Here is a 20712-nt window from a genome sequence, read left to right on the forward strand (position 1 = left end):
AAAAGTAAATATTAAATAAAAAAAGTTGCTTCATATAATTAACAGGTTTAACTTTCTAACAAAATGTTAAAAAGTAAAGAGATCATATATTTCTATTCACATCAAATTTGAAATGCATTTGGTGGCATTTATAGTTTAAGCCAGTTTATTTCAACATGTTCTCTTTTTTGGTGGCTTCTTATCAAAAAAATCAGTCATTTTCGATTGTTTGGTAGCTTTAGAGCAAAAAAAATATATACGATATTTTGCAATCGTGTAAGAACGAGGTTTTTCGCGTGTTAAAATTGGGGATTGGAGGAAATTGGTAACCGTGCAAGACCGAGTTCGTGCTAAAATAGTCCGTGTTAGGCGAGGGCCAAGTGTATATTATTATTTCGTCTGTCCGTCCATCTGTTCGTTTCAACTCAACTATATGAAACAACTTCTTCGATCACAGCTGCAAAACGGTACCATCGTTTTCTGCGACAAAAGGCACCAAATGGATATGCATACCCAGGCTTCGAATGATTGGTAATCTCTCGCTCTTCTTGAAGCGCCCAAAATGGACGAACATTTTCCGAATGGTATTTTGCGACTTGATAAAGATAATAATAAAGAAATCAAACATGCCACCGGCATCACGAAATATAGACATATCCTGGATCTTACGGAAAGGTGCACCCATTTAAATTATAAACCTTAATAGGAAAGGTCTTTCCTTTTACTATGTCAAAAAAATACAAATAAATATAAAGATCAAAACCTTTAAGTACACTCTTAAAATTAATTTATAAATAATTAAAAAAGGCATTTTTTCAATTCAATTCAATTTAACCCTCGAAATACAACTTTGTTGTGTTCGATGTTTTTACAACTCTAAATTTTAAAGCACAGCAGTTTCGACAAAATATCAGTTCAGACGTCAAAAAAGGGAAGTACTGGCGACTGTCAATAAAATAATAAAGCTTTTAAACAAAACGGACTTGTTTCTAATTACAAATTCAAAAAAGGGTAAGCCATTACCATATGCTAAAAATCCCAGCTGTAACTAATCAATTATAAAAAAAGGTAATGTAAATTCTGTATTTTATATTTATTTTTGCCTGGCTAGCTTATTAAAGATAATTACATTGAAGAATACGCATACATGTTTGTTTGTCTATGTGTACAAAGTAAAGGATAATTATTATTCGGAAATATTGTTTGTCATTTTATTATTATAGGAATTTATTATTCCTTATAGATATAAAAATATATATACAGGTTATCTATGATAATAGTAATTCATTTATGGCTTCCTAACATGTCATTATGATTTGACGGTGCTGCATAAAAAGATTAAAACTATAACCTTATAAATTGTATCCTTAATATAGAAGTATTTTACGAATACATTTATTTTTGATCAATTTAACAATAGAAAATGAAAAATCCTTAACTAATCAGTACTATGCAATTAACTTTTATTTTAACAGGTTGTTTTTTGTTTATATAAAAAGCATTTTTCTGTGTCTACCCCTAAGAAAATATTTAGTATTAAGATATATCATTTAATTTAAAAAATTTACTTTTGTCCTGGCCTATTTAAAATCAGGTAAAAATAATATAATAATAATTTGTCGGCCTTTTTATAGAACTATAGTTTTATTTATATAAAAACTAGACTTATTAAACAGTGTTGTGTATTTAAGTTTCAGTGTTTGTTTGAATTTAAAATGTTTTTCAATGTCTACACGTTTATGCAGTTTTAGCATTTTTGTGTCAAATAGACGTTTGAAATGAAATTAATACACAACACAGTGTACCAAGCTCATAAATTACTTTTCTGAATCATTTCACATTAATTTATTTTCTTTAATTATTCGTGATTGTGACAAATGTTGTTTGTTAAAAAGCTAAAATTTACTAACTTATAGATCATATAAAAAAACGAATACTTTTTTTAAAACTTAAATGAGTATATATACTAAGAAAAATTTATTGATGTATAACACATTTTGCAAATTAAAAGTTTGTACATCAACCAAATTCAAATTTGAGCGCACATTCTTTACTTGTCGCCGTGCACATGAAAGTTATGATGTCCTAGATTGACTGGGTAGCAAAAAAATCACAAGAAATGATTTTGTAAAGTGAAAAAGAATAAACATTATAATTTATAAATAAGTTTTCCGATATATGTATGTATATACATATTTACTACGTAAATAATGGAAATATAAATGTTTAAATTGATCTATGAGTTATATAAGACATATGGATTTTTGAATAAGGATACAAGTTTGTAATGTGAAAGCATAAAATCTAAACTTTTTAAATAAGCATTTTAATCTTGGTTTTAAAAATAAATTTTTAATTTAGTTTTTATTAATGTGAGCATAAGATAAATATTTACCGAATGATAAATTTTTATACTGAAAATTCGTATATTTAATATATAGCTTTTCGCTAGTTTTTTGTTTTATATATGTATATCACAAGTTTGAAGATAGTAGAAAGAGGTGATTTAACTACATTTATTGGCATAAACGAACAATCAAAACATCGTTTGATTGAGAGTAAATTATTGAAACAAGATGGTTATCGTTAAGACATGCAAAGCTAAGTATCCAGGACCTACAAAAATCCTAGCAATCGATGCCGTTTACAGTCGCACTGCAACTTTTAAGACGATGGGAAGATACAACTTCTCGTTCAGCATTGGATCCACTTTGTGAACTGTTTTGATCCTCTATGGACCGAAATCGTAGAAAGCCTTGGTCTGTTACTAACATACTATCAGAAGCACTTGACGTTGTGTATGAGTTTGAAGATGCAGACGCCACCGAAGCTGATGAAGCAGTACACAACTCGGAACGAAGCTTTCCATTATTTTGATTATGCATTTGTGTGTGTACACCTAAATGTAAAAGCGGGTCATTCAATAAATTTTTAGTTGCTACTGCGTCGACAAGTACTGATGACGATATTCCATTTATGGAAATAGAATTTGGAGAGCTGTCCTTGGCAATAATGGCAGAACCATCATCGTTGTTTATCAAGTTTGTACACTCTACATTATTTCCTGATATTATTTCGTCTTCCTCCTCTTCTTCTTCTTCTTCGGAATTAGGATCATAAGGTAGCTGTTGTAGTTGATGCTGTCTAGTGGGTATACTCTTAAACAGATCAGTCCCACCCTGCAATGATCTTAAATTTGAGGGACGACCACTTGATCTCTGGTAATAGTGGGCTTTGTCTCTATCCGATATTCCTAACGTCTGCGCTCCATTGGCGGTTATTCGTTGAGTCCCAGCAGAAGCAATTGGTGTATCAACAGTACGACCTGAAGCAGTTCCTACCAATGTTACTCCACCACTAGGAATACTGCTCAAAGTACCACTCTTGCGAACGCCGTTGAAAAATCCACATTCATATGAGTTATAACTTCCATATCGCCCTCCACCAGCATTTGATGACGAGCAGGAATTGGTTGAGTTTGAACTGCGGCGCTCCGGATTCTTATTTTCGAAGAAATTTTGTTCAAGTGTACCATTACCAAACTTTCTTTCGCGCCCATTTGTTATTTTTTGGCGATCATGGAAACACTCACTTTTTGACTGAGCATTGTGAACTGATTTATCCTTAAACACAGGTCGCTCAAATATATTAAATTCATATCGTTTGTTTTCCTGCTCAAGTGGCTCAGAATAACAACTGTCGTTTTGCAACAGTACTACTTGCTGCTGAGAAGATCCAGAACCTGAAGTAGAGCCAACCTCATTTTTGTCGTAAATTTCTTTTTGCACTTTTCCAGAAGTACCACTGCCGGTGGTGTGTAAATGGAAATTTGGATTTTCATAGTGATCTGGAGGTGTATCAGTCATATAGTCCGCGCTCGTATAGGTGGGCTGCTCGTGAAACCGCATTTGATGGGATTGGTGATTTTGCTTGTAGTTTTGTGTAGCTTGGGATCCATAATCTGCCACATTTTGACCATTAGGAGCACTTCCAACCGAACCCGTATCATAAGGCCTCTGGTACATAGGCTCCTGCAGTTGATATTCACAGGGCCGGCTGTTTGAATTTGGTGCAACGGTCGGCCCTATAGAGTTCAGAGCATAGCTGTCATCGTATATAAGTTTTCCGGTCCGCATAGTGTACGTGTGAAGATTGGGATTTGCGTTGCAAATAGCTGGGAAGTCGGTTTCGAACTGCTCTTGACTAGAGCTCGATGTGCATGGCAGAAAGAAATTGGTTACATTTGAGTTGTGGCTGCCATTCCCGACATGTTTCTCTCTAATGGCATTAATCGTTGAACCACCATTTTGGCCGTACACACCCATGGCTCCCACACCAACACCGGCCATCCGAACGTCCCCATTAGCAGCATTTAAAGAATCGTGCCCAACACTGGTCTTAAGCCCTGTTACCCAGGATATTAAAGTTATTATGGCTATCTCTATGAGCCGCAAAGAAAACTGATATCCCCATTGTAGCCAGTCGACATCGACAATATTAGTTGGACGAGATGACGAAATACATATGGCACCAAATATCTGTAGGGCAGCCAATAGAACAAACAGAAGAGCTGTGGCAATCGTAATATGTATGGCGTAGGACAAGTTCTGATAGCCATGAATATAGTTTTGAGATTTGCTGCGAAGAATGCGTTTTAAAATGCGATACAAGTAGAGATAAAGGAGTCCCAAGCTGAGACATATAAAAATATAAATTATTTGACAGATAAGATTCAAGACTCGCGGAGGCGGTGGCAAAATAGTCGATGGAGACATTGTAGCAGTAACTTGACCTTGTTGATTATGAAGTTGCTGCCGACGAAAATACTGCTGTTGCTGCTGTTGTTGAAAATACAAATGGTGGTTTTTGAGCGTATACGATTCAACATAATGTAGTGTAATGCAAAGCACAACGTGTACTCCGCAGCCTACAACCACGGTCAGCGGTCTTATCAGAGCCGAGTACCTATTGTTCTTGTGGTTCAAAGACTTAAGAAAAAGGAACAACATAAGCACCGAAAAAGCAACTGTTAAGAATGTTGAGGGTAAATTCAGCAAGAGTTCTGAAGTGAATATATTAAAGGTGCCATGAACATTGTATGCGTCGAAGCAAAGGAAAAATATTCTCAATATACAGATCACAATCAGTATGAGATAAATGCACACAAAGTACGACTGCGCAAACAAATGTGTAAGCTTGTTATAGGTAAGCAGTTTGTAAAGGGAATATACCGATAAAATAGTAAAGAGTACAACTGATAAATAGATGTGAATATTCCAGGCCCAGGTCCACGTAGTGTTTGCCGATGCAGCTGCTGCTGAGGCGGCAATCGCATCACGATCGCCCATGCTCGGATCCAACCCTTTAATAGTGTCAGAAGACTTTCCGTCATGTCTGGATTGGCCCGCGTTAGTGGTGGCATATGAAAATGAGGTGGCTGAGACGTCGCCAATGGCAGCAGCTGCTGATGGCGTTGTTCCTCCTGTAGTCTGATTAGCATTATCATAGTAATCCAACATACCTAACTGGTATTTGCTCTGATTAATATTAGGACTAGCCACAGAGGATCCATCAACATCAGTTTTCTCCTCATTTGTTAAAGTTTTTTCGATCAGTACAATTGGTGAAGAGGGCGGATGTCGCACGCTAATTATGGGTCGCTGAGTTACCTGCTTTAACAACACAGCAGGTATGTCCCCGTTCTTTCCATTCGATCCCAGAATACGTCTTATATTTGGTAAAACTTCCTGTCTTTTAATGGGATCAGTGACATCCGGTTCATGGGGCCCCTTTGCGATTGCTGTCTTTTCATTTAAAAAGTTGTCACTGGTGGTACGTGCCGGTGTATTGAGAGCTTTTTTACGATCCGTGGCGGACACATTAGACACCGTTCCATGAGAGCCAGTTGAATCAAGAGGGTGCTTTGCATCTACACCAGTATTAGCGTAACTTAAGTCCGCTAACGGATTTACAATGGCATCGTTACTATTGCCTCCCAGATCTGGTGGTCGAATAGGGATCCGGTCCTGACTGGGCATTAAACTTGGCGGTGGGATGGGTCGCCTATTAATACCAACTAGACCCTCATTATTGGTACCACGCAATGTGGGCTTATCTGCAAATGGATTTTGATACTCCGGTGGCAGTGGCGGTGTGAAGAAGGCTCTCGAAGGTGGTGAATATGATGGAATGTCGCCAGGATACATTGGTATTGTTGGTGGTTGCCCTCCGTTCGATTTTTTTAAAAGGTTGGGAACTGCGAATGGGGTTGGTTAAAAAATTAATTATGAAAATTATCACATGTCAACTTACTTGATGATGACGGAGTCGAATTAGACTGAACGGTGTTCCTGTGACGATCTCTGTCATGTGGGTGGTGACGATTTGGATTTGGGTAAGTCGGGTTATTATTACTTTTTAGTATGTCAGCATTGGGCGCCGAAGTTGGCAATGCATGGTCTCTCTCTAAGTCAAGTTCATAATTTTTCTGGCGACCATTGACACTTTGTTGTTGATGTACGGAGAAATACCTGAGAATACAAAAATGTATATATTAATTACCAATTATAAAAACCTGGCTTATTCTAAGATAAAATGTTATTGATTGACCAGTTTTTCTTTTTCCTAATTGAAAAATAAAGTTAAGTAAGTACGGTTGTAAATAAATATACAGTAAGTTGGGTCGGAATTACAAAATTTTATAGTCCGGGATTAATTTTGTTGTATTAAGGTTGAAACACAGTATTAATTTTTTTTTCTGGTTTTTTTTCTGAAAGCACAATCTTTTAATAATATTGTGTTAAAATTTTTTATTGATCCGAGTAAAACTTCCGAAGTTTGGGCAGTTTATTTTTCTGTGTTAAAAACTTTAAAACACTATCCTAAAAAGTTGCAAAGTCGGTGTACACGATCCCGACCAATCGTTTTGAAATTTTGCACAGTTCTTCTTTACTGAATTTTTAAGGTAACGCTGGTACTTGGATTTTTGGGATAACGTCGAGATTTTTATACCCGTTACTCGTAGAGTAAAAGGGTATATTGTATTCGTGCAAAAGTATGTAACAGGTAGAAGGAAGCGTTTCCGACCCTATAAAGTATATATATTCTTGTTCAGGATCACTAGCCGAGTCGATCTAGCAATGTCCGTCTGTCTGTCTGTCCGTCTGTCTGTCCGTCTGTCTGTCTGTCCGTATGAACGCTGAGATCTCGGAAACTATAAAAGCTAGAAGATTGGCATTTTGCATGTAGATTTTAGGAGTTCCTACGCAGCGCAAGTTTGTTTCAAAATGGTGACACGCCCTTTCTGACGCCCACAAGCCACAAGCTGTCGCCACAGTTTTGATGGTATTATGAAAATTTTAATTGATATGTATTTGTTTCGTCAATACCTATCGATTGGCCTAATAAAAGTCTGCCACGCCCACTCTAACGCCCAAAAACCCATTAAACGCTTAAGCATGGCTAGCGCCTACATTTCTACATGGGGTAGATGGCGCAATACAATAGCGCTATCTAACGGATGACTTTGGAACAGCTGGTCAAGGTGCTCACCAGAGACAACGTTAATTCTCGATAAGGATTTCTATTAAAGGAAATTGCGATGGCTTTCATTTGTCAATACCGAACTATATCCCAAGAACTATGCAAATCAAATCAAGTTAGCCAAATTGGAGGTCTGAGTCAAACAATGGCGTATGTGTGTATGTATGTAAGCATATACATATGTATGTATTTACATTGTACACAGTTGCAATTGCCCGGCAATTATAATATTAAGTTGTTTAGCTGAGTAACGGGTATCTAATAGTCGAGTCACTCGACTATAGCGTTCTCTCTTGTTGACATTGAAGTGCCTTTCAAAATCGGAAAAACATTTTTTTTCAATCTCGAAACATGGAAAAATTTGTCCTGCAAATAATGCAATTTGATTTTTTCAATTCAGATAATTCTGAGATTAGTTACTAAGTATACCGCAAGCCACATATTTTTCGAGGTGCCGCCGTAGACTGCCTATATCTCACTCAGTTGTCAATATTTTTGGATGCAAATTTTCACACATATTGTTTAAATTTTGTACTATCGCATGGAAAAACAAAAATTTTTACTGAGACTAGTCGTACGCCAATAAAAATTCGTAAAAAAGTACCTATTTTTCTAGCGAATTAACCATACACCCTTAAACACGCTCTCTTTTACCGTGAAATCAGCAAAAAAAAAACCGTAGTTTTCTACGACATTTTACCACCTTATCTTTATACAATATTACTTTACAGAAGTAGTCAGTTCATCTCAACTCTGGTCAGCAGGGCAATTATTAATTCCTTTTTTAAGAAAACTCCAAACCGGCAATTTTCGAACGGAAACCGGGTAAGTTCCCTAACGGGACAACGGGAATGCTCCCTTACGGGGTAAATATTTCAATTATTGTAAAACGACTTTCCCTAAAGGTAATTTTTATAATATCATAACGAATTAATAAAATAATCAAAAATGCCAAAACCAATAATATTTAAAATACATTCGCCACTAGCACAAATAACTTTAATAGGATATAGTCGTCCTTTTTTAAATCTTTAAAAATTTAAAAAGAACAAGAAAGGAAAGCTAACTTCGGGCGGAGCCGATGTTGATATACCCTTGCAGAATACTCTGTAAATTATATTCTCCAAAATTATTCATATGATGCATTCTGAATACTCAATCGTTCAGTTATATGGCAGCTATAGGATATAGTCGGCCGATCCTCATGAAGTTTGGTAGGTTGGATTGATTGGCCAAAAAAAAAACCCATAGAAAATCCCAACTTCCTAACTTAACAAACACCAAAGTTATGGCATTTCCGATCAATCAGTTATATGGCGGCTATAGGATATAGTCGGCCGATCCTTATGAAATTTGGTCGGTCAGATTGATTGACCAAATATAAAACCCATAGAAAATCCCAACTTCCTAACTTTACAAACACCAAAATTATGACATTTCCGATCAATCAGTTATATGGCGGCTATAGGATATAGTCGGCCGATCCTTATGAAGTTTGGTAGGTTGGATTGATTGGCCAAAAATAAAACCCATAGAAAATACCAACTTCCTAACTTAACAAACACCAAAGTTATGGCATTTCCGATCAATCAGTTATATGGCGGCTATAGGATATAGTCGGCCGATCCTTATGAATTTTGGTCGGTCAGATTGATTGGCCAAATATAAAACCCATAGAAAATCCCAACTACCTAACTTTACAAACACCAAAGTTATGGCATTTCCGATCAATCAGTTATGGCAGCTATAGGATATAGTCGGCCGATCCCGTCCGTTCCGACATATATATTGCGTGCAAAGGAAAGAAGGGTGTGTGCAAAGTTTCAATTCGATAGCTTTAAAACTGAGAGACTAGTTTGCGTAGAAACAGACAGACGGACAGACAGACGGACAGACGGACATGGCTATATCAACTCAGGAGGTGATCCTGATCAAGAATATATATACGTTATAGGGTCGGAGATGTCTCCTTCACTGCGCTGCACACTTTTGACCAAAATTATAATACCCTCTGCAAGGGTATAAAAAAGGAACATTTTGCCAAATTTACTAAATTTTCACATTCAACGCCCTTTCTCCTTTTTAAAATCTTGGTTTACACACAATGTATTGTTCGTTACGATAACATCCCTGACTTATTACATCAGACATGTACTGCAGTCCATAGTGACATGGTAATATCGTCAGATTTTTTAAAAACGTGTTACTTAGTCTTAAAATAAAACTTTGAGATTACAGATAATGATAATATTGTAAATTTGATCGGATGTTTAACACGCCACCATGTTAAGTATTCTTGATCATTATTAATTCTTAAGCATTACCTCCCGAGTCAATAAAGAATTGATCGGACCATAATCTGCATTAAATAACTTAGTTTATGAAAATTTGTTTGAATGTGTCATTAACATGTTCTTCCATTATCTATATTTTTGAGCACATCTCTTTCGCTATACCAAAATTTGATTATATGCCTTAAAACTTAATTATTTATTTATAATTTATTTTATGTGTTAAATTTGAAAATCACCCAGATTGGACGATTCTGCTGCCATAAAATTTGGAACATTCGTAAAATGATAATTTTTAATTGTAGCGAGTGTTTCAAAAATCGGTAAGATTTCGGTATGTATAAAGGGTGCACTAAAAAAGTGAATATATATTTTAATCGAAATCGTTTCCAAAAGCTCGGCTATAATTGTTAAGGCTCTAATAACTCTCTATGGGACAACGCATCAATTATAGAACAAATAACTTTAAGATATTAACTAAATTTGTGGAAGCCGAATTCTTATGTTTATGATTATTTATGTTCGACACAACATATAAATATTTCAGATTTAATTTAAATGTTTGACACACGATTAATTTTATTCAAGTAAGCCATATTTCTTAAAAATATATATTATAAAAAAATAGTTTTCTAATAATTGTTGTGTTTTTTTCTTACCTCTGCGTTGTTAGAAATGGTGTGGCAACAGTAGTTAGACCTAAGGAATAACTAGTATCTGGTATACTTCGCTTGGTTGTAGAGGTTGTTCCATATGCTACTTTTATTAAAACAGCTGCAACACTACGCTCAAAGTTATTTAACTTTTCCAAATAATCCTTTTGGACTATAGGGGAGGTACCAGCAATCATGTTATTTCCAGTGCTATTGCTCAAGTTACCGTATTCATTAGACTTTTCCTGCGAAATGGTTCTGTTGTTCCTCGAACTTAATTCTTCTAATAATATAGACTGGGTCAAACAAATTTGGTGAACAGCAATCAAAAGCAGAAATAAAATGAGGGCATGATGGCGTCGAGGTAAAAGCATTTTTCGAGACAAGAGAGCGATTAAATCGTGTTTTAATACTGATGAAGGGTTTGTTGTGGCGCTTGTGGGTTGAGTCCAATCTCTCCTTACTTTTTTTTCAATTTTATTTTTATGTTCATGGTGGTTTCCTAAATTAAAAAAAAGTCTGTAAAAATTCGAACATTATTAATAACACTTACCTATTCCCGAAAAATCACGCTTCTTAACCTTAATTCGAAAGCTATGGTCCGTTTTAAGCATGATATTGTACTTTTGAATGTGACTCCGACCTTATATTAGTGGTTATTTACGGAGGGCATTGTTTTAACATGGCATTTGCTCAATACGGATGGCTGATGTTACATGCAATAAAAACATTGTAGTTGTGGGAACCTAAAAAAAAATATATTATATTAAATATATTATTATATATGTACATATATATATTTATAGTTAAATATATATTTATTTACATAAAGCTAGCTTAAGGTTTAAAACTAAAAACTAAAGTCATTATCAAGGATGGTCATACCTCTTGTATAAGATATCAGTATACGTTTTTTAAGAAACTGAGAAGAATTATAATGATTTTAGCTTTGTTCTCTTTGGAAGGGTATGCTAGGATAATGTCTGGCCTGTCGGAAAGGAAGCTGTAGCTCTATGTTTGGAGAGGGAAGGGCAGGAGATTTAGATCGAGGTCGTGATTTATTGTGGGCTGGTGGAAAATTACCATATATATGGGAAAATTTCATTCCATGTTAAAATTCATTTCAATAATTCTGCAGTTTGCAACGTTAAAGGGTATTTTTACTTAATACTTCTTGGATTATTTGGGATTCTTTTTTTGTGGGATTGGATAAGGCTTGGTTGGATTTGGTTTATGTTGTGTGTCTGCAGTCGCTTAGCCGATATGTGGCTAGGTACCCAGATTATAAAGGTTTTTGGGAAGCGATTTAAAAATAGATTTCGGATATATAGTTGGAGTTTTTGTTAGAATTGGTGACGGAGGTGATGGAGGAAAGCGAGTCAGACTCGATCGAAAGCTTGAGATACATCGAGATATATTGCGCTGCATTATTCCCGACGCTCGAAGGCTGTGGTTTTGATGTTGTTCTTTTATCTAGTTCGGTTGGTCAATGGCTTTGACGGAAGCCAAATTTATGTCCCGGGATATCATTGTGTGCTTCCAGATATGTTATTATGCGTGCTAGAAGGCATTTTTCGGTTTCAGAAACCCGTCAGTGTGTGTAAGTGTTCATGTTTTTAATAATTTAAAGGCGCATTGTTATTACTCGTCGCATGCGGTTTTTCTACTCCTTGTAGACCACACAGCACCAATAGTTTGCCGTGTGATTTCCTCCGCAGTTTTCACATTTCTTCTTTTGGGGGTCATCCGTGTTGGCAGGGCAGTTAGCGGAATTGTGAAAGACTCCACAAACTACACAGACTAATCCAAGTGTCCAGTATGTCCTGGTTTGGCCATACTACTGACAGTTTGTGCATTTCCCTGGGCATTTACAATTGGCAATCCTTGCTGCTTTTCAGTTGGTACGTGTAATAGTTTTTCGTAGCTTCCTCCAAATCTTCAGATTTGGTTTAAAGTTTGGTTTCGTGAATATTCTCTTTAGTGATCGGAACAAAACTTTCACTTTTTTTGTAATACACCAGTTTAGTTTTTATATTTTAATACATCCATTTTCTTCAACTTTTCCCGTAGCGTGCACGAAACAATTTCCCTCTTTTCGGCTTTTAGTGCAGCCGAATTGAACTTGAGGGATGTGAGAGTTCAGAATATTATTGAGTTGTAGAATTTTGACTTTTGGTTTTTACCATACAGTAGGAGATTCTAACCATTCCTCGGTGGCACCTTTGGGAGAGTCGAGTGCAAACAGTAGTTCTATTAGGCCTATGTGTTTTTCTATTTCTAGAGCTGAGTGGCATGGAAGTAAGTTTGTAGTGAAGTTGATAAGGCTCTTATTTTATCTGAATGTAGAAGAGAAATTTAACTTCTCAACTTCTTCACCGAAAGTGTTTGCTATTTATGATGGATTAAGGTTAAGAAGTCCCCATTTTTATACCCTTGCAGAGGGTATTATAATTCTGGTCAAAAGTGTGCAACGCAGTGAAGGAGACATCTCCGACTATATAAAGTATATATATTCTTGATCAGGATCACTTTCTGAGTTGATATAAGCATGTCCGTCTGTCTGTTTCTACGCGAACTAGTCTCTCAGTTTTAAAGATATCGAACTGAAACTTTGCACACACCCTTCTTTCCTTTGCACGCAGTGTATAAGTCGGAACGGCCGGGATCGGCCGACTATATCCTATAGCTGCCATATAACTGATTGATCGGAAATGCCATAACTTTGGTGTTTTTTAAGTTAGGAAGTTGATATTTTTTTTTTATATTTGGCCAATTAATCCGACCTACCAAATTTCATAGGGATCGGCCGACTATATCCTATAGCTCCCATATAACTGAACGATTGGAAATTCCATAGCTTTGGTGTTTGTTAAGTTAGAAAGTTAGGATTTTTTATGACTATTAAGAATGCATCATATGAATAATTTTGGAGAATATAATTTACAAAATATTCTGCAAGGGTATATCAACTTCGGCTCCGCCCGAAGTTAGCTTTCTTTTCTTGTATTAACTTGAAATATCAATTTTTGAGTTTTTCCGGCTCGAGGTCAACAATTGTAAAATTTTAAATAAAAGTTTTTAAATTTTATTTTTTATTTTTTCCGATATATTTCGGTTGCACTTCGGCAACCGTCTTCAGGGCAACTATAATCAACATAAAAACACATAAAATAACATAAATTTAGACAATAAAAAAACAAAGCTTTAAAAATTATTACACCTACATAATTTTACACGTCTGCACCGTCGGACGTGGAGATTAATACTAGTTGTCATTAAGTAAGTGTCTGTAGATGTGAGCGCAATTTTCAACGTCTGTTTTGTAGTTCAGTCTTATGTTTGTGGGTGTGTTTGTTATATGTAACATTTCTATGGTGAAGCGTTTTTTGAAATGTTGTTCTTGTTCCAAAATAGTCGTTGCTTCAAAATTTGGTGAGTGACCGCTGGTTTTACAGTGGGCCATAAGTGCTGTTTATTGTATATTAGCTTGGTGTCTTAATTTGAAGTCTGATCTGTGTTGTGATATTCGAGTTTTTAGTTTGGATTTAGTTGTTCCTACATATATACTGTCACATTTTTCATTTATATCTCCATTGCATGGTATTTTATATACAACATTGTTTTTGTCAAACATTTGTATTTTGGACTTGGTCTTGTTGAATATTGGTCGTAGGGTATTGTTGGGCTTGTGTGCTATTTTTTATTTTTTGTTTATTGTAAAATTCTGACTTTTTAGGGCGTTCTGATAGTCTTGGTATATATGTTACGGACATGTATTGTGTAGGTTCTCTACATTTTGTTTTTTGTTCCATGTTTTGGTTACTTTTAATTAATGTTCTAATTAGATGGTTAGGGAAGTCGTTGTCCTTTAAAATTTATCTTATTTCATTTTTGGTTTCTTCATGAAAAATTTTGTCCGAAATGGCTGGCATCCGTTGTATACAACCTACTGCTGTACTGATAATCATTGTTTTAGGGTGTTTTGAGTTAAAGTTGATGATTCGTCCTGATGCTGTTAGTTTTTTATACCACTTTAGTTTTAGAATGTTCCCCTGTCAATGAACCATTGAGTCCAAATATACTAGTCCTCCTTCTTCTTCCTGTTCCAGTGCGAATTTTATATTTTTATTGAAAGAGTTTAAAGCGTCAAGTGTGTTTTGTATTTCGTCTTATTTTACTATTGCGAATAAATCATCCACATACTTCGTCAAAAGTCTTGGTTTGTGTCCTAGTTTTTTCAAAGTGTTGTCTAATAGCTCTTCCATTACTATGTCCGCAATTATTGGTGAAGCAGGGGATCCTATCGGCATTCCTTTTAGTTGTGTATATATCGTCATTAAATTTAAAATATCTCTTGTCTTGTATGCAAAATTGTACTATGTCCATAAACATTTTTTTCGGCATATTTGTATGTTCTTTTATTTTTGTCCATTTTTCTCTAATTGTGTCTAGTGGAAGGTCTATAGGTATGCTGGGAAATAGTGAGACTACATCAAATGATATTAATTATACCCGTTACTCGTAGAGTAAAAGGGTATATTGTATTCGTGCAAAAGTATGTAACAGGTAGAAGGAAGCGTTTCCGACCCTGTAAAGTATATATATTCTTGATCAGGATCACTAGCCGAGTCGATATAGCCATGTCCGTCTGTCTGTCCGTCTGTCCGTCTGTCTGTCCGTCTGTCTGTCCGTATGAACGCTGAGATCTCGGAAACTATAAAAGCTAGAAGATTGGCATTTTGCATGTAGATTTAGTTCCTACGCAGCGCAAGTTTGTTTCAAAATGGTGCCACGCCCCCTTTAACGCCCACAATCGCTTATATACGATTTTAAAAATTTAAATATTTCGGAAAAGTAAAAATGCAGTTTTATTGTGTTTATCAATACCTAACGAAATGTAGAAGAAATTTTTAAAATCGGACCATTCGTTAAAAAGTTATGCGTGATCAAAGTTTCTATCTCCATCTCCCTCGCACTCCCTTTACCTGAGTAACGGGTATCTGATAGTCGGGGCACCCGACTATAGCGTTCTCTCTTGTTTTGTCTTGTAGTTGTGCTGTTCATTTTGTTTATTTATATGGCTGCGTGTTGTTTTTATTGGATTTTGGTCTTTTACTTGTTTTTCATTTAAATTCTACTGAGTTTTTGATGTTGTAGTTAGAGTCTATGGTGATGTTCTTTATATGTTTGAAATATATTTACAAAGTCCGTGTGATGGTGATCCAATAGATGAGCATATGGGTCTTAATGGAGTCCCTTCCTTGTGGATTTTTGGTAGTCCGTATATGCGTGGTGGTAATGCCGTTGTCGTGACTAACTTATTCCTTTCGCTCCGTGAAATAAGTCCTTTTGTGCATAGATTTTCCGCTAATTCATTGTTTTTTGTTTGAAGTTTCGATGTTATATCCTTTCGTAAAATCCGATATGTGTTCCTGTCCTCCAAAATGTTATTCATTTTTTGATTGTAAGTATCTTTGTCCATAGCAACTGTCTTGTTTCCTTTGTCAGAAGTTAAAATTAGTATTTCATTTTCCTTTAAAAATTTTCGTGTCTGCCCCACTGTGTCTAGTACTGCGCGATCTATTGCACTTTCCCGAACCGACGTCATATAATCTTTAATAAGTAAAGAGAATTTAGTGCGTGACTCTTCTTGTTGCTCTTTACCTGTAAGAGTTTGCACCAATTCCTCTCCGTCCGCTATATACTTAAAGAGAGGGAAATTCTTCTTCTCTATTGGTATCGCGAACTTTGGACCCTTTGCAAGAAGTGCTTTCACGTGGCGGGAACTCCACATTCGTTTTTTTTGACAAACCAATCGTTCGATTCGTTGTTGTTCGTGAATATATTATTCCGTTCCTTTTGTAGTTTTCTATACTTCCTCTCATGTCTCTCTTTTAATGTTGTTGTTAGTTTATTCGCGACATTTCTCTCGCTCTTTATAAACGTTTGTTAGTCAGCTGAGTTTAACTGCCTCTCCAGAATTTCTTTGGTGTCCTTTACCTTTTTGCTTAGTTCCTTCATTAAGTCATGTTTGTGTTTTATTATAATGTTTAGTACTTTTTTGTGGAATATATGTGAATGTCTAGCTAAAGCTCTTATAATGTCTGGATGTGTTACATTTAGTTGTATTCTTTAAAAAATTTGGAATTAACTGGGACTTTCTGCATTTTTCCAAAAAGATAATACCAGCTTTTAATTTCACTTGTTTTTTATGTTGTCTGGAATTTGCTTATTATGTCCTTGTAGTTGTTATAGTGGTTTTTAATATGCGTATATCCCATATCCCATATCAAAATCTTGTTTTTTGAATAAATTTTGAACGGATCATTTTAAGTGGGATGTCACTCGACGCGTATTTTTGACAAGAACACGACTAGCTCAAATTGTCGCTTTTACCACTGTTTATCCAATTCATCGCCAATTAATTTTCTTAAAGCTTTGGTATGCACACAATTTTTTTTTGCGATACTTTTCTATTGCTAGTTTTGATTGAACCATGTCAACTAATTTTCGATTTTCTTGTAATGTATCTCTCGATTAGCGGATTAAATATTTTACTTTTTAAAAATTATTGCCTACTCCCATTGCGCAAAGGCTTACACTTTGCTGTCAAAAAAAGCGTTCCAATTTTAGGATTTAGTTAAAAATACATAATCCAATGGTGTTTACCATTACTAATGCATAAACAAACTAAAAACCATAATACTACCATCCTAAAAATTACACATGTCAATTTTGAATTTTGGCTCAAATAAGCTGTAATGTTGAGTCTTGATGGGTTTTATAATTCTTCATATATTTTAAAGATAGTTTTTTTAAGAAAAAAAACAACCCCATATTTAAGTTACATTTACCCCTGCAGAGGGTGTTATTGTTTTAGTCAAAAGTTTGCAACGCAGTGAAGAAGACATTTCCGATCTTGTTGTTTCTAGCTCTGTATTAGGGACAAGGGAGCATATTCTTCTTCCGATTTCGTTTTGGGATCACGTGTTATTAGCAGACGAGTCAAAATGTAACCATTTTGGTTCAATATGTTTGGCGGCGACACAATTCAGAGCTCGAAAACAAACTCCTGAAAGCTACAGTCAAGCATGGCTGGGGTCATGTTATGGTTTGGGCCTGTATGGTAAGTTCTGGCGGGGCACCCTCGTTTTTATTGACGGGATCATGGATTTTAAAGGAAAACGTGCTGCAAACTGGTGAAAAACTGGGCATACGCGATCGATTTCGGTATTACCAAGATAACGACACTAAGAACTACGCTGGAATTGTCAAGACTTGGCGAATATGAAACTGCCCCTACGTAATCAGTACGCCAGCACAATCACCGGATCTTAATCTTATCGAAAATCTGTGGGAAATTTCGGACCAGTCTATTCGGAAGAGAAAGATTTCCAATAAAAATTACTAAAAAGTGTCTTAACGGGGAATAGAACCAAATTACCGAACCAGATTAAAAGCCATCAGTAAGCAGAAAAAGGGGGCGCAACAAAAAATTAAATTTAAGAAATTAAATTGTTATTACATTTTTAGCCCCTTCTCCGAAATAAGCTTTGAAAAATAGCCCATTTTTGGTTTTATTGGAATTATTGGTTTCCTTTAATATTTAAGAGTATGGTTTTTCGTTCCTTTAATATATTAAGTGTTTCTCTAAAATAGTGCATTTAAATTTTTGGAATATCCTTGCTGGTTAAGGTCGATTTGAAATTTCAGTTTAGTATTGTACGAAATAAGCTTTGAGCGACTGTATATATTAAAGTTTAAGGTTTTTATATATGGTGTAAATACTTATATAAAACTAAATGTCTACATTGCTTACAAACGAACAAACGGATTACAGCGTTGCGTACTTATTAAAAATACATGCACAATACATCTTTTATATTACTGAATTTCAAACTTCTTATTTTTTGGTAGTGTACAAATATACAACCAGATATCTACTTAAACATTGGAGTGGATATTATAACAATGTTTCAGAAAAGTGGTTAACATTAAAGATTGAATTCTACTCAAATAAGCAACTTGATTTTAAAAGCAATGTGGATAAAAATGCCCAAATCTTTTTTAGTTGCTTATGTGTGTACATACATACATATGCATAGTCCCAAATATGAAAACACAAGATAAGTTGTTAATTGTTTATATAGTCAATATTTGGTATCAGCAAAAAAGCATATTATTTAGCAATTAACGATATATTTCTTTATTTCCGTATTTGAAAACGCCTACAAACGAAATGCACAGTTTTTACATGTAGAAATTGAACATTTTTTTTTTGCAGCACTTTGTTTATATTCAAAGATAATTAAATTAAGATGTATATACAAGAAATTACCTATTAACCTCCATGTCTTGCAAATATATCGGTTTTTAAGATGTTTTATATATGTATATCCATAATGCACAAAAAAATATGCATGCACACATGCACAAAACTAGTTATTGGCTTTTTCACTTCAGATTGAACAGAATATATATGTATACATTCAGATGTGTACACATAAGCAACAAAGTTATGTATACCTGGGGTACACGACTGGAATCAAAAGCAGTTTGAATAACCAATGAATGTTATTATATTTCATAATATTCCATTTTCGCTTTTAACACAATATTTAATATCAATCACAAAAACAATTTAGTTTATTATGACGTCTCGACTTTTCACTATATGCAACACATCTACAAAATGGCGGATATAAAATCGATCAATAATCGGTAACACCGATATATACATTTCTTCATGCTCTGAAAACGTTCTTAATACTTATAATTCACAGAGCACATCTAGTTGCATGCATTTGGACAGATGTAAAACTTAAAATCCCACTGAGCACCTTTGAACAGAGCAGCGAGCAGATTTTTAAATTTTAAACATATCAAACTTCTTTCAGCATACCGTTTTTAGTTATTAGTTAAACGCCATGTAATAAACAACGCTTTACTAAGTTTAAATAATGGTTTAAAATGGTTTTCTTTTACAAGTTAGGGATTGCATGGTAAATGGTCTGTGATCTGTGAATTTGAATATAACGTGAGATTAATTTTTATCACGCAAAATACCCGTTTACCTATAAAAACTCTAATAATTGCGTTTGGATGAAGTAAAACAGCTGCTTATTATTTTGATTTTTAAATGACCTAGCAACATAAGGGAAAACTGGGGTAGAGCTCGCTTGAATAAAATACAATAACAAAACATTTACCGTGGTGGAGGGATATTCCGAATATTAAATGTTCATCGAAAGAACTCAAATTTGGTCATATTGACACAAAAAGCGTTTATTAGGAAACACTTTATTAGGGTGTGGTAAATCCAAATATTTGACATTCTCTAGCGGAAAAATTTTAATCTTTCCAGTGTGACTGCATTTTTGAGAGTTCATCAATATTAGGCGTGCTACGGTCAATCAGCTGGGTTGACAAGCAGTTAATATTCAAAAATCTTATTTGCGGTAAAGAGTCTTTAAATGATATTCTCACTACCTTGGACTACCCAAGACAAGTCTGCCGCTGTACAAAGAAATTAAAAAACAATACAATTTCAATTTAACAGTTGTTTTATTTTTAATTACTGATAATTATTTGGTAATTTAGGGATCATAGCTGCCATTAGTTCTTGGAGGCGATTTTTCTGGGTTTTCTTTTGTGTTTTGTGCAAAGGTGGACCACAAGTTCAAACTTGTGGAGATAGCGCTTGAGAAAGGCTGGATAAGCAGCGAGATCATGTCATTGAATTGAGCTTGGCTGTCTGCCATCCTTAACATTTAAAATAAAATGAAATATGAAATTATAATAAAAAAATTATAATAAAATGGATTTGTTACCATTAAGACAATATTGGGCAATTGCTACTCATATTTTTTCTGCAGGCTGGCAAACAATTCAGTCCGATATGTATCAGTTATAGCGCTGTTGTGCTCATATTAAATGTTGTGCAAAATGCAACAGACTAAAATGATTAGACACAGTTGTTCAGATCAGCTGTTGTCGGATGGTGGATGTGCTCTGTGGGAATCGGAGTTTCACATTTGTCAAGAATCCCAACCGTTTCAGACAGATGGACTCTATGGGAAGAGGGCTTTAGGTTCAGGCCACCCAATGTTCATTTCAGCAGACTGGCAACGCTATGCAATTTTCTGTTATTCTGAGTACCGGGTTGAAAAAGAGCCTGACGAAAAGTGTTCGCCAGCTGTTTGCCTCTCGCTCTCTCTCAAAGCTGTCGAACAGACTCGTCGATCTGA

General features: G+C 35.1%; 1 protein-coding gene across 3 annotated transcripts; it reads right to left on the minus strand.

Annotated features, from left to right (window-relative positions):
• Nucleotides 1–1053: 1053 nt before the first annotated feature.
• LOC108044211 lies at nt 1054–19153 on the minus strand. Of its 3 annotated transcripts, none has more exons than XM_017123125.1 (5): nt 18992–19153; nt 11019–11211; nt 10472–10967; nt 6292–6509; nt 1054–6235 (listed from the first exon to the last, which is right to left on the minus strand). In XM_017123125.1, exons 2-5 carry the CDS (start codon nt 11077–11079, stop codon nt 2607–2609), a joined length of 4404 nt encoding a protein of 1467 aa, XP_016978614.1. In that variant the 5' UTR covers nt 11080–11211; nt 18992–19153; the 3' UTR covers nt 1054–2606. The 3 variants fall into 3 exon arrangements, with proteins under 3 accessions (XP_016978614.1, XP_016978615.1, XP_016978612.1); XM_017123126.1 differs by having other exon boundaries at nt 10472–10928; nt 18804–19153; XM_017123123.1 differs by having other exon boundaries at nt 18804–19153.
• Nucleotides 19154–20712: the final 1559 nt, after the last annotated feature.

The sequence above is a fragment of the Drosophila rhopaloa genome, unplaced genomic scaffold (genome assembly GCF_018152115.1).
Source record: "Drosophila rhopaloa isolate 14029-0021.01 unplaced genomic scaffold, ASM1815211v1 contig_203, whole genome shotgun sequence".
NCBI classification, from domain to species: Eukaryota; Metazoa; Arthropoda; class Insecta; order Diptera; family Drosophilidae; genus Drosophila; species Drosophila rhopaloa.